Genomic DNA, 22,452 nt, shown 5'->3' with positions numbered 1-22,452 from the left:
TATATATATATATATAAAACTCTTTTTTTCCCCCAGTTAACCAGAGAACAATAACTGCTGAAATTGGTGACATACATTCAACAAGGAAGGAAATACAGACAGCTTGTGAGAACATAACTGTGACTGAAGAAGACAGATTTGCTGCAGTCATGACTGTATCCTTCCTGTCAGAGGGTACTACTCTCAGTGTCTAATATCTCAGTATTATTCTTGTCCTTTCTACTTTGTGACATACGAAGAGAGGATATTCCTGAGGAAATATCCAGTGATGCTTTATGGCTAGAGTTTAGAATTAAAAAAGGAAATAATCACTTTGATGGGATTGTACTAAGGACCCACTAATGATTAAAAGGAATTTGAAGAGATTGTTGGGATCAGAGAGAAATTTCCCAAAATACTTCCTTGTTTGTTGCTGCTAAGACTTTCTCCCAAAAGGTGTTGACCGTGACATGAACAGAGTGCACCAAATGTGCATAGGAGTGGTGTGCAGGCCCTTGCTCATGACCTCCATCTTGCAACCTTTAGTTATACTCAATAACTTGGCCATGCTTAAATGGATGCTACACTTCTTTTCATTTGGGAACATAGCTGCCTGGTAGAGAGCCCAGTAAGAGTTGATTGAGATCACTGGTTACCAAAGGCCTACCAAATCTGTGTTGTGGATGTGGCTCAGAGGGTGGGCAGAGCAGTGGAGCCTGTGTTGGTGCAGAAGGAGAGGCAACAATGACTGTGCCGGAGAGGGGCAGGGGGTAGGAGTGGATGGGATTGTTTGAGAATCAGAGATGGGAGGAAGGCCATTTAATGTCAGAGAAATGTATAAAATATACATCCTGAAATTCTTTTTTTTCACAAATATCCATGAAAACAGAGGAGTGCCCCAAAGAATGAATGACAGTTAAATGTTAGAACTCAAAGACCCCTCCTAGCTCCCCCTCCCACGTGCAAGCAACAGCAAGGCAACAACCCCCCCCCCCCCATGGGGCTTTGGAAGATCATGCATAGTCAGAGAAGTGAAGCAACATTGGGTTCTGCTGGGGAACGGACACAGGTGAGAGATTGTGTATTAGAATCAGTGAGGGATTGTCTGAGCATGGCTTGTGCTGTGCTTTGAGACTTTGTATTACACATGATTATTAAACAGGAGTTACACAGAGATAGTCACCCCTAAGAGTCAGGTGACTGTCAGGAGAGGGAAGGGGAATAGACAGAATGAGCAGAGCACCCCTGTGGCCGTTCCCACCAATAATAAGTATATCATTTTGGATACTGTTGATGGGGATGACCTACCAGGGACAGGATGCAGTGGTTGCGTCTCTGGCACCGAGACTGGACCGTCAGCTCAGAAGGGAAGGAGGAAAAAGAGGAGAGCAGTAGTGATAGGGGATTCGATAGTTAGGGGGACAGATAAGAGGTTCTGTGGAAGAGATTGAGAATCCCAGATGGTCTGTTGCCTCCCTGGTGCCAAGGTCCACAATATCTCGGATCGAGTTCTTAGTATTCTCAAGAGGGAGGGTGAGCAGCCAGATGTAGTGGTCCATGTAGGGACCAATGACGTGGGTAGGAAGAGTGAGGAGATCCTGAAAGGTGAGTTCAGGGAGTTAGGCGCCAAGTTAAAGGACAGGACCTCCAGGATAGCAATCTCAGGATTGCTACCAGTGCCATGTGCAGGCGGGATTAGAAATAATAAGATAGCGCAGATCAACACGTGGCTGAAGACATGGTGCAGGAGGGAGGGCTTCAGATTTATAGATAATTGGGCAGTTTTCCAGGGAAGGTAGGGCCTGTTCCGGTGGGACGGTTTACATCTGAACTGGAGGGGGACAAATATTCTTGCAGGTAGGTTTGCTAGAGAGGCTCCAGTGGATTTAAACTAGATACAAGGGGGTAGGGGGACTAGAGTGTAGGAACAGATATAGGGGAGAAGGAAGAAAAAGGAGATAGTAAAGTTGTTAGTGATAAACAGAGAGTAAGAGGTGGAAAAATTCTTAAATGCATTTATTTTAATGCTGCAGCATTGTCAGAAAGGTGGATGAGCTTAGAGCATGGATTGATACCTGGAAATATGATGTTGCAGCTATTAGTGAAACATGGTTGCAGGCGGGGTGTGATTGGCAACTAAATATTCCTGGATTTTGTTGCTTCAGGTGTGATAGAATTGGAGGGACACGAGGGGGAGGTGTTGCATTGCTTGTCAGAGAAAATATTACAGTGATGCTCTGGCAGGATAGATCAGAGGGCTCATCTAGGGAGGCTATTTGGGTGGAATTGAGGAATAGGAAAGGTGTAGTAACACTTATAGGGGTGTATTATAGACCACCTAATGGGGAGCGAGAACTGGAGGAGCAAACTTGTAAGGAGATAGCAGATATTTGTAGTAAGCACAAGTTTGTGATTGTGGGAGATTTTAATTTTCCACACATGGACTGGGAAGCCCATACTGTAAAAGGGCTGGATGATTTGGAGTTTGTAAAATGTGTGCAGGATAGTTTTTTGCAGCAATACATAGAGGTACCAACTAGAGAAGGGGCAGTGTTGGATCTCCTGTTAGGGAATGAGATAGGGCAGGTGACAGAGGTATGTGTTGGGGAGCACTTCAGGTCCAGTGATCACAATGCCATTAATTTCAATATAATTATGGAGAAGGATAGGTCTGGACCCAGGGTTGAGATTTTTGATTGGAGAAAGGCTAACTTTAATGAGATGCAAAAGGATTTAGAAGGAGTGGATTGGGACAACTTGTTTTATGGGAAGGATGTACCAGAGAAATGGAGGTCATTTAAAGGTGAAATTTTGAGGGTACAGAACCTTTATGTTCCTGTTAGGTTCAAAGGAAAGGTTAAAAGTTTGAGAGAGCCATGGATTTCAAGGGATATTGGAAACTTGGTTCGGAAAAAGAGAGATATCTACAATAAATATAGGCAGCATGGAGTAAATGAGGTGCTCAAGGAATATAAAGAATGTAAAAAGAATATTAAGAAAGAAATTAGAAAAGCCAAAAGAAGATACGAGGTTGCTTTGGAAAATAAGGTGAAAATAAATTCAAAGGGTTTCTACAGTTATATTAATAGCAAAAGGATAGTGAGGAATAAAATTGGTCCCTTAGAGATTCAGTGTGGATAGCTATGTGTGGAACCAAACGAGATGGGGGAGATTTTGAACAATTTCTTTTCTTCAGTATTCAGTAAGGAGAAGGATATTGAATTATGTAAGGTAAGGGAAACAGGTAGGGAAGTTATGGAAACTATGATGATTAAAGAAGAGGAAGTATTGGCGCTTTTAAGGAATATAAAAGTGGATAAGTCTCTGGGTTCTGACAGGATATTCTCTGGGACCTTGAGGGAAGTTAGTGTAGAAATAGCAGGGGCTCCGACAGAAATATTTCAAATGTCATTAGAAACAGGGATGGTACCGGAGGATTTTAATGGAAAGTATTCTTAGAGATGGTATATATAATTATCTGGGTAGACAGGGTCTGATTAGGAACAGTCAATATGGATTTGTGCGTGGAAGGTCATGTTTGACAAATCTTATTTAATTTTTTGAAGAGGTTACTAGGAAAGTTGACGAGGGTAAAGCCGTGGATGTTGTCTATATGGACTTCAGTAAGGCCTTTGACAAGGTCACATGGATGGTTAGTTAGAAAGGTTCAGTCGTTAGGTATTAATATTGAAGTAGTAAAATGGATTCAACAGTGGCTGGATGGGAGACGCCAGAGAGTAGTGGTGGATAACTGTTTGTCAGGTTGGAGGCCGGTGACTAGTGTTTGCCTCAGGGATCTGTACAGGGTCCAATGTTGTTTGTCATATACATTAATGATCTGGATGATGGGGTGGTAAATTGGATTAATAAGTATGCAGATGATACTAAGATAGGTGGCGTTGTGGATAATGAAGCAGGTTTTCAAAGCTTGCAGAGAGATTTAGGCCAGTTAGAAGAGTGGGCTGAAAGATGGCATATGGAGTTTAATGCTGAAAAATGTGAGGTGCTACATTTTGGTAGGACTAATCAAAATAGGACATACATGGTAAGAAGAATACATTGAAGAATGCTGTAGAACAGAGGGATCTAGCAATAATGGTGCATAGTTCCCTGAAGGTGGAATCTCATGTGCATAGGGTGGTGAAGAAAGCTTTTGGTATGCTGGCCTTTATAAATCAGAGCATTGAGTATAGGAGTTGGGATGTAATGTTAAAATTGTTCAAGGCATTGGTAAGGCCAAATTTGGAGTATTGTGTACAGTTCTGGTCACTGAATTATAGGAAAGATGTCAACAAAATAGAGAGAGTACAGAAAAGATTTACTAGAAAGTTACCTGGGTTTCAGCACCTAAGTTACAGAGAAAGGTTGAACAAATTGGGTCTTTATTTTTTGGAGCGTAGAGGGTTGAGGGTGGACTTGAAAGAGATATTTAAAATTATGAGGGGGATAGATAGAGTTGACGTGGATAGGCTTTTTCCATTGAGAGTAGGGGAGATTCAAACAAGAGGACATGAGTTGAGAGTTATGGGGCAAAAGTTTAGGGGTAACACGAGGGGGAACTTCTTTACTCAGAGAGTGGTAGCTGTGTGGAATGAGCTTCCAGTAGAAGTGGTAGAGGCAGGCTCGATATTGTGATTTAAAGTAAAATTGGATAGCTATATGAACAGGAAAGGAATGGAGGGTTATGGGCTGAGTGCAGGTCGGTGGGAATAGGTGAGAGTAAGCATTCGGCACGGACTAGAAGGGCCGAGATGGCCTGTTTCCATACTGAAAGGCAGATCAGAATCAGAATCAGAATCAGGTTTATTATCACTGGCATGTGACGTGAAATTTGTTAACATAGCAGCAGCAGTTCAATGCAATACATAATCTAGCAGAGAGAGAAAAAATAAATAAAATAAAACATAATAAATAAACAAGTAAATCAATTACGTATGTTGAATATATATAAAAGAATGTGCGAAAACAGAAATACTGTGTATTTAAAAAAAGTGAGGTAGTGTCCAAAGCTTCAATGTCCATTTAGGAATCAGGTGGCAGAGGGGAAGAAGCTGTTCCTGAATTGCTGAGTGTGTGCATTCAGGCCTCTGTATCTCCTACCTGACGGTAACAGTGAGAAAAGTGCATGCCTTGGGTGCTGGAGGTCCTTAGTAATGGACACTGCCTTTCTCAGGCACCGCTCCCTAAAGATGCCCTGGGTACTTCGTAGGCTAGTGCCCAAGGTGGAGCTGACTAGATTTACAATTTTGGGCAGCCTTTTTTGGTCCTGTGCAGTAGCCCGCCCCCCCCCCCCCATACCAGACAGTGATGCAGCCTGTCAGAATGCTGTCCACGGTACAACTGTAGAAGTTTTTGAGTGTTTTTGTTGAAATGCCAAATCTCTTCAAATTCCTAATAAAGTATAGCCGCTGTCTTGCTTTCTTTATAACTACATTGATATGTTGGGACCAGGTTAGATCCTCAGAGATCTTGACACCCAGGAACTTGAAGCTGTTCACTCTCTCCACTTCTGATCCCTCTATGAGGATTGGTACATGTTCCTTCGTCTTACCCTTCCTGAAGCCCACAATGAGCTCTTCTGTTTTACTGATGTTGAGTGCCAGGTTGTTGCTGCGGCACCACTCCACTAGTTGGCATATCTCACTCCTGTACGCCCTCTCGTCACCACCTGAGATTCTACCAACAATAGCTGTATCATCAGCAAACTTATAGATGGTATTTGAGCTATGCCTAGCCACACAGTCAGACTGATCAAGACTCCAGATGCTGGAATTTGGAGCAACAAACAAAAAGCTGGGGGAACTCAGCAAACCAGTCAGCATCTCCTGAGGGAAATGGATAGTTGATGTTTCAGATTGAGATTCTTCATCTGGACTCATGATATCCAGGTGAAGAATCTTAATGCAAAATATCAAATCTCCATTCCCCACCATAGATGTTTCTTGATCTGCTGACTTCTTCCAGTTTCAACTGAAGGATACTAGTGAAGTTGGTGGGTATTATCACATTCAGGTAGCGGTCTGGTCATTACAAATAATTAGATTGTTTATTTTATAATTCATGGTTACTGATTAGATTTAAATTGTGGGATTTGAACTCCAATCTCTGGTTTATTGTTCATTGAAACTCCTATCAAAGCTGGACAAAACAGTTCATAACAGGCAATAAAAATAGAAAAGACTGGAAATACTGACTGAAAAATGTGCTGTGGGCTGGACTGGGTGGGATTAGATGTCATACAGACTGAGTGGAATTGTCCTACTGTTACTATCTTAACCAGCGTACCAGGCATTCCTGGGAGATGCCCAACCCCTTATTGCTTCCCTCGACTCCCTGCAGAACCGAGCCATCGAGGAGTTCAATAAAGTCTCAACATTTTTTGGAGAAGATTCAAAGGCAACCACAACAGAAGCTTTTTTTGGGATATTTGCAGAATTTATCACAAAGTTTGAGGTGAGATTTGAGATATTATTCTCAACAGATCTGTGCAGATGTTAGCCACAAATTACACCAAACATTTCCAAAGTGTCCTGACTAGATAAGTCCAACTTTTATATTTTCTTATATAAAAGCAATGTTCTCCTTCTATGAAAAGGGATGGTATTTGCTTTGGAGAGAATATGAGATTAGAGGATCAGCTCAGGATTAGACAAGATATTCCTGTTTGGAACCAAATTGTAAGAGAGAGAGGAGAGGATTTAAATTTTGTGGTGAGAATTAGTTTCAGAAAATAATGGTTCATAGAGGAGTTTAAAATTAAGTATATACAGACAGGAAAATGAAGAATAGACTGTATAATTTGTGATCAGTGGTGGTGAAAATGCTGGAGTTTATTATAAAATATGGAAAAGCAGAGCGCTTGGAGACAAAACCAACATGGAAATTTCCAAATCCACTGGAAATTTCTGTGGATGAAACTACCAGAATGGATGAGGGAGAGCCCAAATGGTGTATCAGACTTACGGAAAGAATTGATAGAGGATCAGGGTAAAGTGCTAATAAGAGCAGAGAGCTGGTGGCCTGAGAGGAAACAAAGAACAGACATCAATAGGGCTTTTCCAAGTGACAGGCACTGACCACAAGTGTACCATGGGCATGGGTGCTGGGACCCCATACGCACAATATATAAATGAGCCTTGAGCAGGATGCAGAGAAGTTGTAGATTGATTTGGACGGGTTGTGGAAGTGTGTAGATATGTTACAGGTGCAGTACAAAGTGGATAAATATTTTGGTGCAGATTATTATCTGAAGTAGGAATTAGTTCAGGAGGACGTGTAGTAAGATCTAGGTGCCCTTGTGCAGCAGGTGATACAAGTAAATATTAGGAGGCAATAGGCCTTTAAGAAGGTAAATGATAATTTGGCCTTTATAGTAAGAACATTTGAGCACAGGACTAGGAATGTCATGCTGCAATTATACAGGGCCTTTGTGAGCATTGTGAGCTATTTTGTTCCCCTTGAAGATGTTCATGCAGTGGAGCAATTTTAATGAAGATTCACTGGATTGTATGCCGAAGTGGCAGAACTGATGTTTGATGAGATTTTGGGTCAACTATGCCTGTATTCAATTAGAATTTCGAAGATAAGAAGGGACTTCAATGAAATCCGCAAAATTCTAACAGGACTAGACAGATTAGATGCAATGTCAGGGTGTGCAGGAATATGGATCACAGACGAAAAGTGCAGGGTTCGCCATTTAGAACTGAGGTGAGGAAACATTTCTTTCCTTAGAAAGTGTGAGCCGGTGGAATTCTCTGCCACAGGAAGAGGTTGAATCACAATAATTAAATTCATTCAGGAAAGAATTTGATATTTTTCCAGGGGTAAGGATGCATGATGAAGGCTAGAACAAGGGACTGAATTTGGATGATCAGCTATGATCATACTGAATGGTGGAGCAGACTGGAAGGGCTGAATGGCCTACTGCTGCTCTTATTGCCTATGTTTCTATGGTGGGCCAATACAATGGAGACCATGGGGACTTAAGACGTGGTGGAGAGCTAGAGTGCATATATGAAATCTGCATTTATTTCTGTGGATGATGTACAACTGAAGTATGTGGATCAGGAAAAAAAGAGTGTTTGACAAGTCTGGAGGTGAACGTCTGATAACTGAAGGGAAAACACCACCAGAAATGTTTTGGCTCTGATTTAATAGCTGATTGGATCTGCACAATGGTGCTTTCACAGAGCTGAAATTTGGATGAAGCTTAAGTGATTATGTCCAAGCTAACAGAGGGACCACACTATGAGATGACAGAATTGGTTTTGGCCATTTTTGTGTCAGTAAAACAGATTATAGGTTCACTGGGCCTGGTTTCTGTTTGTGGCATAGATGTGTGAACAGAAGAGGGAACATATGATAGACACCTGTGATCTCTGCCAGTCCATGGAAAAATACAGTGTCGATAAAAAGTACTCATCCCCCCACCCCCCAGAAGTTCTCATGTTTTATTGTTTTACAAAATTCAATCACGGTGGATTTAATTTGACTTTTTTGACACTGATCAACAAAAAATGACTCTTTCATATCAAGGTGAAAACAGATCTTTACAAAGTGATCTTAATTAATTATAAATATAAAACACAAAATAATTGATTGCATAAGTATTCACCCTTCTTTAATATGGCACACTAAATCATGACAGGTGCAGGCAATTGGTTTTAGAAGTCACAGTTAGTTAAATGGAGGTCATCTGTGTGCAATCAAGGTGTTTCAATTGATTGTAGTAAAAATATTCCTGTATCTGGAAGGTCCAACTGCTGGTGAGTCAGTATCCTGGTAAAAGCTACACCATGAGGACAAAAGAACACTCCAAGCAACTCTGTGAAAAAGGTTATTGAAAAGCACAAGCCAGGAGATGGATACCAGAGAATTTCCAAGTCACTGAATATCCCTTGGAGTACAGTTAAGTTAATCATCAAGAAGTGGAATACAGCTGTATTCCCCCAGGCTGTGAGACTTCCGAAACTGTCCTCAAAAACTGAGTGACTGTCCAGGGGCCTAGTGAGGGAGCCCACCAAGACCTATGACAACTCTAGAGGAGTTATAAGCTTCAGTGGTTGAGATGGGAGAGATTGCACATACAACTGTTGCCTGAGTGCTTCACCAGTCAGAGCTTTATGGGAGAAGAGGCAAAGAGAAAGCCTCTGATGGGGAAAAAAGCTCACATGAAATCTCAGCTGGAATTTAGCAGAAGGCATGTGGGAGTCTCTGAAGTCACCTTAAAGAAGGTTCTGTGGTATGATGAAACCAAGATGGAACTTTATTTTGGTCATCAGACTAAACGCTATGTTTGGTGGAAGGCAAACATTGTACATCATCAAAAACACACCATCACTACTGTGAAGCATGGTGGTGGTTGTATCATGCTGTGGGGACGCTTCACTGTAGCAGGCCCTGGAAGGCTTGTGAAGGTAGAGGGTAAAATGAAAGCAGCAAAATACAGGGAAACCCTGGAGGAAAACCTGATGCAGTCCGCAAAAGAATTGCGACTTGAGGGATGATTTGTTTTCCAGCAAGACAATGACCCCAAGCATAAAGCTGGATAAAGGAATGGCTTAAAAACAACAAAGTTAATTGCCTGGAGTGGCCAAGTCTGAGATGTGAGAAGATTGCATAGCTGGATTTATTCGCACTGGTATGCTGGAAGGCCGGCTGGTGGTGCAGTGACACCAGCACCGGACTCCAGAGCGAAGGTTCCCAAGTTCGAACCCAGTCAGGCCTTCCTGGGCATGCTTTCCATTCGTGCTGGGTTGAATGTCGAGCTCGCAACTCAGCCTCGTATTTTTAAAAAAAAGACTGTGCTGTGAGAAGGATGTGGGGGACCACTCACAGAATCTTTCTTCCAAGACAACCACTTGAAAAGTGGTTGCTGAGGCTCTGGCAGAGTATGGCACACAAAAGAAAAAATGCAGGAAGCTGAAGCCTTTTGCAGAAGTTTATAAAATTTTTAACTTCAAGTTTTTCTTCATTCTATAGAACACATGTATACAGCTAAACAAAACAACATTACTTTGGGACCAAGGTGAAAAACAGTGTATAGAGTATAAAATAATATTATTAACACAATATTAACAGATAATAAAAATATGTTGTAAGTGTACAAGTTGGCACAAAGTGTTGTATAGTTAAATATACAAGTATATCATAAATAACGTGTACTGGGTGGTAGCAGGCTGCTAAGAAATCTCCCAGCTGGGGAAAGATGGTTAGAATCTTTTTCCCAGGACAGGTTAGCCTAGAACTAAAGGGCATAGGTTTAAGATGAGAGGAGAGAAATTCAAAGCAGACTTGAGGGGCAAGTTTTTTTTATATAGTTATATAGAACAAGCTGCCAGAGGTGGTGGTAAAAATAGATACATTTATAATGGTTTTTTGCGTCTGTATTTACTAAGGAAACTGGCATGGAGTCTATGGAAATAAGACAAACAAGTAGTGAGGTCATGGAACCTATACAGATTGAAGAGGAGGAGGTGCTTGCTATCTTGAGGCAACTCAGAGTAGATATATCCCCAGGACCTGACAGGGTATTCCCTGGGACCTTGAAGGAGACTAGTGTTGAAATTGCAGGGGCCCTGGCAGATATATGTAAAATGTCGGTATCTACGGGTAAGGTGCTGGAGGATTGGAGGATAGCTCATGTTGTTCTGTTGTTTAAAAAAGGCTCTAAAAGTAACCCAGGAAATTATAGGCCAGTAAGTTTGATGTTGGTAGTAGGTAAGTTATTGGAAGGAGTACTAAGAGATAGGATCTACAAGTAACACACACAAAAAATGCTGGTGAACGCAGCAGGCCAGGCAGCATCTATAGGAAGAGGTACAGTCGATGTTTCGGGCCGAGACCCTTTGTCAGGACTAACTGAAAGAAGAGATAGTAAGTGATTTGAAAGTGGGAGGGGGAGGGGAGAAGACAGGAGGGGGAGGGAGAGGGATGGAGCTAGGAGCCAAGGATCTACCTGTATTTGGAGAGACAGGGACTTATTAGGGAGAGTCAACATGGCTTTGTGTGTGATAGGTCATGTTTAACAAATCTATTAGAGTTTTTCGAGAAGGTTACCAGGAAAGTGGATGAAGGGAAGGCAGTGGATATTGTCTACATGGACTTCAGTAAGGCCTTTGACAAGGTCCCACATGGGAGGTTAGTTAGGAAGATTCAGTCGCTAGGTATACATGGAGAGGTAGTAAATGGGATTAGACATTGACTCAATGGAAGAAGCCAGAGAGTGGTAGTGGAGGATTGCCTCTCTGAGTGAAGGCCTGTGACTAGTGGTGTGCCACAGGGATCAGTGCTGGGTCCATTGTTATTTGTCATCTATACCAATGATCTGGATGATAATGTGGTAAATTTGATCAACAAATTTGCTGATGATACAAAGATTGGAGGTGTAGTGGACAGTGAGGAAGGTTTTCAAAGCTTGCAGAGGGATTTGGACCAGCTGGAAAAATGGGCTGAAAAATGGCAGGTGGAGTTTAATACAGACAAGTGTGAGGTATTGCACTTTGGAAGGACAAACCAAGGTGAACATACAAGGTAAATGGTAGGGCACTGAGGAGTGCAGTAGAACAGAGGATTCTGGGAATACAGATACAAAATTCCCTAAAAGTGGCGTCACAGGTAGATAGGGTTGTAAAGAGAGCTTTTGGCACATTGGCCTTTATAAATCGAAGTATTGAGTATAAGAGTTGGAATGTTATGGTGAAGTTGTGGTAAGGCATTGGTGAGGCCGAATTTGGAGTATTGTGTGCAGTTTTGGTCACCAAATTACAGGAAGGATATTAATAAGGTTGAAAGAGTACAGAGAATGTTTACAAGGATCTTGCTGGGACTTGAGAAAGTGAGTTACAGAGAAAGGTTGAATAGGTTAGGACTTTATTCCCTGGAGCGTAGAAGAATGAGGGGAGATTTGATAGAGGTATATAAAATTATGATGGGTATAGATAGAGTGAATGCAAGCAGACTTTTTCCACTAATGCTGGGGGAGAAAAAAACCAGAGGACATGGGTTGAGGGTGAAGGGGGAAAAGTTTAAAGGGAACATTAGCAGGGCTTTTTCACACAGAGTGGTGGGAGTGTGAAATGAGCTGCCAGATGAAGTGGTAAATGCGGGCTCACTTTTAAGAAAAACTTGGACAGGTGCATGGATGAGAGGTGTATGGAGGGATATGGTCCAGGTGCAGGTCAGTGGGACTAGGCAGAAAAATGGTTTGACACAGCCAAGAAGGGCCAAAAGGCCTGTTTCTGCACTGTAATGTTCTATGGTTCTATAATGTCTAAAAGACACTTAAATAGTTGGATGGGAGAGATGCAGGAAAATGAGATTAATGTTGATAGGCATCATGGTTGGTGAATTGGGCTGAAGGGGCTCTGTCTGTGCTGTACAATACTATGATTCTAGATTAGTGTTTCCCAACCTTTTTCCCCAAAGCCCCTCTAAAGCACTTTCATACTGCCAATGCCCCTCTTCAGCACAATATACTTTCTGACGCCCCCATAGTGTAAAAACATGTCTACCATATGCTAACATGAGAAAAATGATTCGGCTTTAAATTTTTATTTGTCTTTAAACCTAGCTTACACAGTACCTGTGCATTGTACAGCAGCTTTTTCAACTTATGAATTTCAATAATTTCTTCTTGAAAGCTCTCTTCCTGTTCTTCCACCTTGCAAAGAAATGGGTTAATTACCCAGTCCAGGATTTCCAGATCGTTCAAATCCTTGAATCAATTCTGAAAATCCTTCTTCAGTGACTGCAGGTGTAAGCAGTACTCTTGCAAATGACCATCTGTGAAAGAGAATGCCATACTTTCCATGCAGGGAAACTGTAAGAGTATTCTTTTCCCAATGATATTTCCTATTTTCCAATAACAGTGGACGCTGCATTTTTTGCCTGAATTAAACTGGCATTCTCACCCTGCTGTTTCATATTTAGAATGTTCATTTTGTCATATAAATCAGCTAGGAATGCCACATCTCCACATAGAAGTTAACCTTGTTTCCCATGCTCTTGTCAACTTTGAGCAAAAATTCAACCACAGTATTGAAAAGATCAAATAAACGTTTTAAGCTACAGGATTTTGACAGCCAACACGCTTCAGTGTGAAGAAGCAAGCCTTCAAGTTCTTCATCATTATCTTGGCATAACCATTAAAATATTCTGCTATTTAATGAATGAGCTTTAATTTTGTTGATAGCAGATATTACAAGAGTCGTGCTTGAAAAAAATCGCTGTCTGAGGTTTTTGGCTGTGAGATATTAATGATGAATTACACAATGGATTGCAAACAGACTTGGAATTTCTTTATTCATAAATGCCACTAAACCAGCATAGCAACCTGTTATATGTGGTGCTCCATCTGTTGCCCATGAAATCATGTTCCTAATCAGAATGCTTTTACCCTCAATATACATTTTGAGCTTGTTGTAGATTGATTTTCCATTTTACAAAAGAGAATCTCTTAAATTTTTCCATTTTTGATAAACTGTACATATGCCATTAGCAATGCCTCATTGTCTCACACAGTTGGCTCATCCATTTGTATCCTAAATTCTGCTTTTTATAGCTCTGTTCATAGTTGATACTCAATGTCTTCACTCATTTCATCAATATGACGAGCTACAGAGTTATTACTCAGAGGAATTGATTTTAAAATACTGTTATCCATTTTGAGAACAGTGGTGAACACTTCTGATATAGCAGGCATTATTAATCTTTCACCAATTATATGAGATTTTCCACACTTTGCTATAAGAAGCAATGAGATCACTATCGAGGTCATTTTTAGCTTTCTTGGGAAATAACTCGAATGAGCAATGCTTTTCAAATGCTTCTTTCATCTTCTAGAACTGAGTAATACCATAAGAAACCTTTTCAGCGTGTCTTTTACCGAAGTGTTCCTGCAATTTTCATAGTTTCATGGCTTCATTAGACAGTACAGTATTAAATTGAGATGCTGGGGCATTGCTGATCTGACGGGAGTGGAATAAAACCATATTCCAGCTCTGTAATATGGTATTAACACACTTCCTGTAGTTTCTGTTAGCAGATTAGCTTTGAGCTTCACCGCCTTCAGGCTCATAGAGATCGCGCCGTTTGTATTTATCCTTCATTAACAGGGCTAAATTAAAATAAAAAATTAACACAAACTGGGAATGCCTGTCGGATGTTGATGATAGCAGTGAGTTGACACAGATGGAACGATTGTAGCAGCACACAAAGGAATGAGAGGCAAAGATGAAAGCAGCGAAAATTATGTTGCTAGGGATTCAGACTGGAATCTGAATGTTAGTCAGGATAGAGCTGGTGTTCGGCAAGCTACCTTTATACTATTCCATTTGGCATGACTGATCAATCACGTAAGGCCTCATCATATCCAAAGATGGTTCTTGACTGCACATAGGAAGCCAAGGTCACTTTGAACATCTCAAGAGGAATCCTCAGGGTCAACAGGTTCACTGATCGGCTCCATTTCACCATTTGGTTCCGGCCAGCACTGTATCGCTGCATGAACTGTTTTCTGTAGATCTGTAGAGAAAGTTGAGAGGGCGTACTTGACTTACCAACTGTTAAATTGCATGAACTCATTTCATACCATGAGTCAAGAGGAACTATTAGACACCCTGGTTGCTAATTTATGCATCCCCAATAACGTCTGTTTGGTTGGTAAGGTGGAATGAGTTTCCCGAGTTTCAGGCGTGTTGTGACGATGGATGCTCTCCATCTGCAGGGCTATGATTCTTCCTGTGTTCCAGTGCCTCATCTTTCTTTTTTGGAAAAGCCTGCTGTAGTGGTTGGTCAATTCTTGTGCCTCGTTAGGGTGCCGCTTACTACCCCCCCAAGAAACTTGTATCCTCCCCTCAATGCCTTCTATTTCCCCTAATGAGGTGTAACCACCCTCATTGGGAATCATAGTTCTAGATGATGGAGTCCAGGAAAAACATTTAGTTGAGTTCTGCCATCTGGTATTACTGGGAATATTCAAGATAGAGATATGATGGTTGTGCAAATAAGTGGAATATTTCTCTAAGACGGCTGTTAAATTCCAAGGAGAATATGATTCATATTAAGATAACATCATCATATGATTCATATTAAGATAACATCATCAAAATAATGTGATTATAGCTGGGAAGTAGAATGTGATTACTGCTATATAGGTTATAGCAATGGAAAAAACAGTAAAGATCATTTGCTCCTCAAGATAAATGGATTAGAGATGGAATCAGAGAGACTGATGATAACAGTAATGAGGTCATCACCGATGAATCGGTGGGGGGGAGGGCTGAACACATGGATTGTTTCATGCAGTGATTGCTGTCTTGACTTTCATTTTCAGCTTGACTAATAATTACAGACTCTCTTGTGAAAGAGGAGTCCATTCACACTAGTGTCCCTCTCTTTATACAGCACAAAACAGGCCCTTCAGACCAACTTGCAATGCCAGCTAAGATATCTAACTGAGCTAGTCCCACCCAGTTGCACACATTTGACCCATATCCCTGTAAATCATTCCTATCCATGTACTTGTCTAAGCATCTTTTAAACATTGTAATTGTGACTGCCTCTGCTGCTTCCTCAGGCAGGTTGTTCTATAAACCCATCATTAACGACCCTCAGATCCCCTTTAAATCTTACTGCTTTCACCTTAAAGCTATACTCTGTAGTTTTAGACTTCCCTGTGCTGTGGAAAGAAAAACTGTGACCTTATCTTTGCATGAGAAACTTCTGCAGATGCTGGAAATCCAAGTGATGAAGGACTGTAAAAAAAATTGAGAAGTCAGAGTAAGAAGGTGGGGGAAAGTGGTAGGTGATAGATGAAATTGGGAGAAGGGAGGGGTGAGGTAAAGAGCTGGGAAGTTGATTGGTGAAAGAGATGAAGGGCCTGAGAAGGGGGATTCTGATAGGGAAGGGTAGAAGACCATGGAAAAAAGGGAAGAGGGAGCAGCACCAAAGGAAAGTGATGGGCAGGTAAGGAGATAAGGTGAGAGAGGGAAACAAGATTGGAGACTAATGAAGGGGAGGGGCAATTACCAGAAGTTGGAGAAATCTATGTTCATGCCAGATGGAATATAAGGTGTTGTTTCTCCAGCCTGAGTGTGCCTCATCGCGGCCATTGACTGACAGACAACCTTATCTTTACCCCTCATGATTCTACAAGATCTATAAAGTTCTATACCTCTATTAAGTGACACCTCAGCCTTCTTTGCTCCAGGAAAAAAGCCCTAGCCTATCCAGTCTCTTCTTGTAATTCAAGCCCTCCAGTGCTGTTAGCATCCTTGTGAATCTTTTCTACACCCTATCCAACTTAATGACATCCTTCCTATAGTCAGAGAACCAGAACTACACACAATACTTCAGGTGAAGTCTTATCTGTAACACAACGTCCCAACCTTTGTACTCAATACCTTGACCAATAAACTATGCCCAACACTTGTCTGACTGACACTTTCAGAATCAGAATCAGGTTTAATATCACCGGCATGTTGTGAAATTCGTTAACTTTGTGGCAGCAGTACATTGCAATACATGATAAATACAAAAAAATAACTGAATTACAGTCAATATATTTGCATATATTAAATAATTAGTTAAAATAAGTAGTATAAAAAGAGATATAAGTAAAACAGTTTGTTCATGGGTTCAATATCCATTTAGAGATTGGATGGCACAGGGGAAGAAGCTTTTCGTGAATCACTGAATGTGAGTTATCTGGTTAAGTTAAATTACCAGTGGCTTATTCTGAAATTTATCAGGAACCCCCAAGACAAGAGTTGAACCTGATTAATTAGTTTTGGTTAATGAAGTAGAAATTGGATTTAGTCCCTTTGTAGGAATTTGTCTACAGATGTATTCTGTAGGTTGGGCATACCCAAGTGTTTGAAATTGACTGAAAATAACATCAAGTACAGTTTACCATGCAGGGTTTAACATTGCAAATCAGTTATCCACAGCAAAACTTAATCCTATTAATGCAAAACTGTAGTTCATAACAGCTGGGTGACAAAGCGATTATAGCAGCCTGCTCAAGCTAACATAAGGAATGTGTTAGGTAGTTGTTTCTGTTCCAAGTCAGATGAAATAAAATATGCGTCATAGGGATAGACGTTTGGCTAACCGTTCTGATGCTTTGTCCATTACAGAGGGCGTACAATGAGACACGGGCCTCTGCAAACCTGCAGAACCTGAAGGTGGTTTCCCCGCTTGCCTGGTGACCTGAACAATGCTTCTGCAATCCCAGCACAGATTTTCCAAACAGTGCAATGTTGTTTGATGAAGTAAGATGATGGACGGGCCCAGTAATGGAATCTCTGTGTGTAATGACAGCGCTCAATAAAGTAGTGTCCATTTGGAAGCTGCATCACCAAAATCAACTAGGTAACGGCACACTATCAGAGCTTGATGGATTCAGTGCACATCTAATGCCTGCCATATGGCTGCCCCCAACTTGTATATTAGGAATATGTTTGATACTTAAGTAAAAGCAGATCCTAAAACTGACCGCAGAGAAGTTAACGGTGTTTCCTCAATAAGAGTTCTATTAGCAGTTCCTTTGAGAAACTTGATCACATAACCAAGGAACAGTGCAATACTGTTATTTCCTTCCCTCTTCTCCTTACTTTATGTTCACTTCACTCTTTCAATGACCCCAAATTCAGAAGTTCCTCCAGTACCTCTTGTTTATCTTTGGTTGATAGTAACTCTCACATCCCCCACCCTAAATAACCAATGAAATGGAAACCAGAGCCAGCACCAAAGCACCCATGTCAGTCTTGGTAATTGTTTGAACAGATAAGTCCAGGTAGAAATTGCAGCATTTGTGCGCATGGTTGAATTTGGAGAGATGGGCTCCAAATTAGTGATTCCATGTGGACGGGTGGGTAAGGCAGAGGATTCAGTCCTGGGTGTGTGGAGACAGGAACTCACCCGCTGCCAGATGAAGAAAAGCTGAGGCTCATCTTCTTCATATCATCATCCTAGTAGTTGTATGATGAGCAATAATATCTGCTTTTAACACTAAAATGTCTGTGATTTAATTTTTGGGCATGTGGCTAAAAGCCCTTTTTCATATGTGACAAGTCCAGGTAGACCAGATGAAGTAAGACTTTCCTGCCACACTGCAATGAATAATTTGATGAAATGTTAACAGTAATTAGGAGATTACATATAGAGCTCCAGGACTGGGATGAAATTATTCAGTTATAGTTTTTCTCAATCACCATCCTACTCAGATATTGTCTGATACACATGGAGGCACAACCAGGTCCTCAGATGTTTGGCATGCATTGTGGAGAAGCAAAGGCTGAGCAACCACTCTTAAGCCCCACATGACTGGAAGAACCACCATCCCCTTTGTCTAGCGAGGACAGACAGTGCCACCCTCAGTGACACAGTTGGTGTCAGGCTTACTGGAGCCTGCTCATGCCTGGAACATAGCTGTTGACCTTAACAAAAGGCTAATATTTTCCCCGGAGATAGCCACTACCACCCTCAGACCAGACTAGGTCTTGTGGTCCAGCAGTCTGAAGGCTGTAGTAATCGCAGAACTCACAGTGCCCTGGGAAGATGCAGTCTGCGAGGCGTATGAGTGGAAACATGTAAGATATGCTGAGCTGGCCACAGAGGCTAAGCAGCGTGGATGGAAAGTGCAGGTTTTCCCAGAAGAGGTTGGCACAGAGGATTTGTGGCTACTTCCATGGTCAGATGCCGAAAGGATTGGGGATCCGAGGCCAGGGCCGGCAGCAAGCTATAAAAGAACTCTCAGAGGTAGCCGAGTGAAGCAGCACTGGTTATGGATGAAGAGGAGTGATGACAGCTAGGCCCTAAAATGACCCATGAGTGGCCGGATGTGAAGGGGGTGCACCTGGGACGCCAGGTCGCACTGTTGAGTCCCCTAGAGATGTAGTGTGCTAAATTAGCGATACATCTAAGAAGGTGGGATGTGCCCACCTGATGACCCCTGGGAAACATATGCCACCCACCACGCCCCACTTCAAGATCTCTATGCTATGACCCGAGTTAGGACCTGCTTATTAATGGGATTGAAACTTCTAGTCCTATTTGCTCAAACTGAGGTGGTGATGCTATCTGTGATCAGTCTATCAACAATCAACGTTCTTGCTTCTGGAATTGAATAATGGGAAATTGGGACATGATTCTGGAACTAGCAGAAGGACTCCCCAGCTTAAAAGGAACTAAGATATAGAGGAGCCTATTGGTTACTAATGCCCAAGCTGTAGTCTGTAGCCTGCTTTCCTGACACTTGCGAGGTAGTATGGACATTTGTAACACCAAGATCTCTCAGAATTCATCCCTAAATATTTTAGTTAACATCATTGCTATGTCTCCTATTGTGTGAGGAATTACATAGGATATATAATATTGAAACAGTCCATTTGGTCCAGCCAGTCCTTACTAGCATTTATGGTCCACGCATGCCTCCTGTCTTACCTCACCTACCTCAATTAGCTTAACCTTCAATACCTTTTTGTCATACAGCCTGCCCAAACTCCTCTTCAATGTATCTACACTATTTGCTTTAACAGATACAGTACCTTCGGGACTGAGTTTCATATTCTCACCGTTACTTTGGAGTAAGAGGTTCTTCTGAATTCCTTGGGCAAAGGTGAATTACTTAGGCCTCTATTTCTGCTCTTCCTCACAAGTGCAAATATTCTTTTTGTCAAGGGCTTTCACCATTCTAAAGATCTCTATTGGGTTATCACAAAGTAATTATTTTCAAGAGAAGTGAGATCCAGTCTGTTCATCCTTATACATATACACTAGGCTTTCTGGTATTGTTTCCTGTAAATCCTTCTGCACACTCTCCAGAGCCTCTGCATTACCATATGGTAACTTGAACTATACATGGTATACCTTGTTTTTTTCACTTATGGCCTTCCTAACCTGTAGCATAACCTCTAGTGACTGGTGTCTTAGTACTTCCTGGTCCCTTTATGCTTTGAGATCGATTGTAATCCTTTGTTATAAGGGACTCTCTTCTTTCTACCAGAATGCATTACCTTCCATTTTTATGTATTAAACTTCATTTGCCAATTATTTGCTCTTTCTCCTTATGATTGTCTTCCTAGATAATAATTATCCCTCCAGTTTGTATTGCATGTAGATCTAGAAATTATGTTCCTGATCCGAGGGTGTAGAGCATTAAAAGCTGAGAACAGCGGAGGTCCCACACTGATCCTTTAGGAGCACCACTACTCCCCCTCTCCAATGATAGTTAGCTATCCCTTTTCCCACAGTCTTCTTTATGAAATGCCAGCTAGCAATGCATATTCTGACTTTATTAATTAGGAGTACTTCTGTGAAGGGCCTTTGAAAATTTGTCTAAATGTTATTATTATTATTATTACTAGTAGATTTACTAGTTATTCATATTATTAAACTTCATTGGATGCTCACTCCTTGGAAAATCTTGATTCCACAACCACTCACTTTCTAAATCTTTTTCTTATTTGGACATGACATGTAACTGTACCTGGAACAATAATGAATAAATTGGAAAAGGTTAGTTCTTAAGGGTGGGCTGAAAATTTACTCTTATGGTCGGTGTTCGGCCTTATTGTATTTACTGTAGTTATTCAGTAATCTATGGTTTCTTCCTGAAAAACTACAGAGAGCTTTGTAATCCCAAGAAGCCTTTGGGAGATTTGCTATGTAGGTATCAAGATACCAGGAGAGGTAGAAAGATAAAATTACATTTAAAATGATGAATTGTTTCCTGTGAGCTTTGTGACTAAAAGTACTATTTATTCAAATAATGTAATCTTTATTTACCTTTAATCTTACTTAATCCTCTCAATACATTGGAGTTCTCTTGTTTGCCCAGCTTGAAGTGCCTCATTGATTGGATCAATGTGCTTAATGGTTATGTATCCAGTTCTGTTGACACTTGGCACACATGAAGTCTTTGGCCATGGTCCCTCAGATGGTGGCACACAATCTTTTATTGGATCAACAGCTTGTCTTAACCCAACCTGCTTACTTTTTATGTAAGGTCCACCCTGTCTTTTCAATGAGTGATTCATTGCCCCAATCCGTTGTGAAACATGCATGAAGATCAAAACCCTCTGAATTGCACTGGGTCTTAGTTCTGCCCCAAAGCTATATCCTACAGTGTTGATGCACAGAAAAGAAGTGCCTCAAGCTAGTGGGTGTCAGCTTCCGTCAAGAGCAGTCTCCCCTGTCATTACATACTCTGGTCACATTAAAGTGGCATTCCACCTGGATGGAGTCTGGTCTGTTAACCACATTACCTGTTAGAATATTGGAAGGACTCCAAGGCAGGGTCACAACATGGGCCATTGTGATCTTTGTACTTAAAACTTACAATGCAAATACATCTTAGTTAAATTAAACAAACCTTTCTTCTGTCATGATCTTCTCCTGAAAATGCTGGAGAGTATTCCACAAGCACCAACTTGGTACCTCATCCTGGCAACCATCCTTCAGGTGTGGGTCTGTAAAGTGGATGTGGACAGGTACTGTAATTGAGGCTTCTCATTCTTTTCATGCCTGGTGCCCATGTGCTTCCACTGTCCAGCATATGTTACAGGACATTGGCTGGGTGATGTATCTGCTTAACCTTACCATCAAGGTCATTAAGTTGGCACAGCCCAGACCTTCAACCTGTGACCTACAGCAGGGGTATATCCAGTGCTTTGTATGGAGGCATTGTGTTTCCAAATATACATTGATGAATCATCATGAGTAGATCCCTGAAGCACATGCAAGGTGAACATGAGGAGTCAAACTCTAAACTTTTCCAGGCAAGGGCAACCTCTAAACCCAAAGGCACTGTGCACCATTTGCTGTTTCATATTAGCTTCCACATCTCACTTGTGCTATGGGATATTTGACAGAGTTTTGGCAAGCTAATAAAGACAGCATTGTATTCAAGACCTTGCTTCATTTCTTCTGCAGTGACAAATAATGTTCAGTATTTTAAATATCACATCACATTGTGCATCACTGGATGGAAAGTAAATTACCCCACCTGAAATCTCACTGGGGAATGTGAGGCCTCGGTACAGTGGCAAAAGGGTGAAGTTGATGAGCTGTCCTTTGGGCAACCATGTTCTGATTAGATCTGAGCTAACCACTCAGTGATTCCCTGGAACTCTGCGGACCATCAGGTCTGTGTTTACAGAATAAATATGTTATAAAACTGTTGCTGCTGGAGACTGGGTTCACGCTTATTTTTCACTTTGTATTGTACATGTCTTAGTAATTAAAGTTGGCAATAAAAGTTAGTTGGAATCCTCTATCTGTCTTTGGAATTAATACTGAAATCTACTGATAGCTTCAACATCACGACCTAGTGCTTCAAACAAAAGCTGAATCTCAACCTTTTGATTTCTCGTCAGCCATTGAAATTGTCTTCCTCCCAATCTTATTTGTTACCCCTTCCTTCACCACAAGATTTTTTTTCTCTTATCGTTGAGTGCTCCCTAGATGAGT

General features: G+C 41.3%; 1 protein-coding gene across 1 annotated transcript in view; it reads left to right on the top strand.

Moving 5' to 3' along the window:
- The window catches only part of LOC134351294 (delphilin-like), a 431,912-nt gene extending 409,669 nt beyond the window's left edge, over window positions 1-22,243 (top strand). The window contains exons 21-23 of the mRNA XM_063057357.1: window positions 37-155; window positions 6,268-6,432; window positions 17,118-22,243. Coding sequence (XP_062913427.1) covers window positions 37-155; window positions 6,268-6,432; window positions 17,118-17,189 — 356 coding nt within the window. The 3' untranslated portion in view covers window positions 17,190-22,243. The remainder of the gene's footprint in view (window positions 1-36; window positions 156-6,267; window positions 6,433-17,117) is intronic.
- The last annotated feature ends 209 nt before the right edge of the window (window positions 22,244-22,452 follow it).

This window comes from Mobula hypostoma, chromosome 9 (genome assembly GCF_963921235.1).
Source record: "Mobula hypostoma chromosome 9, sMobHyp1.1, whole genome shotgun sequence".
NCBI classification, from domain to species: Eukaryota; Metazoa; Chordata; class Chondrichthyes; order Myliobatiformes; family Myliobatidae; genus Mobula; species Mobula hypostoma.
The sequence above is the reverse complement of the archived record's forward strand: the minus strand, read 5'-3'. Positions and strand labels throughout refer to the sequence as shown.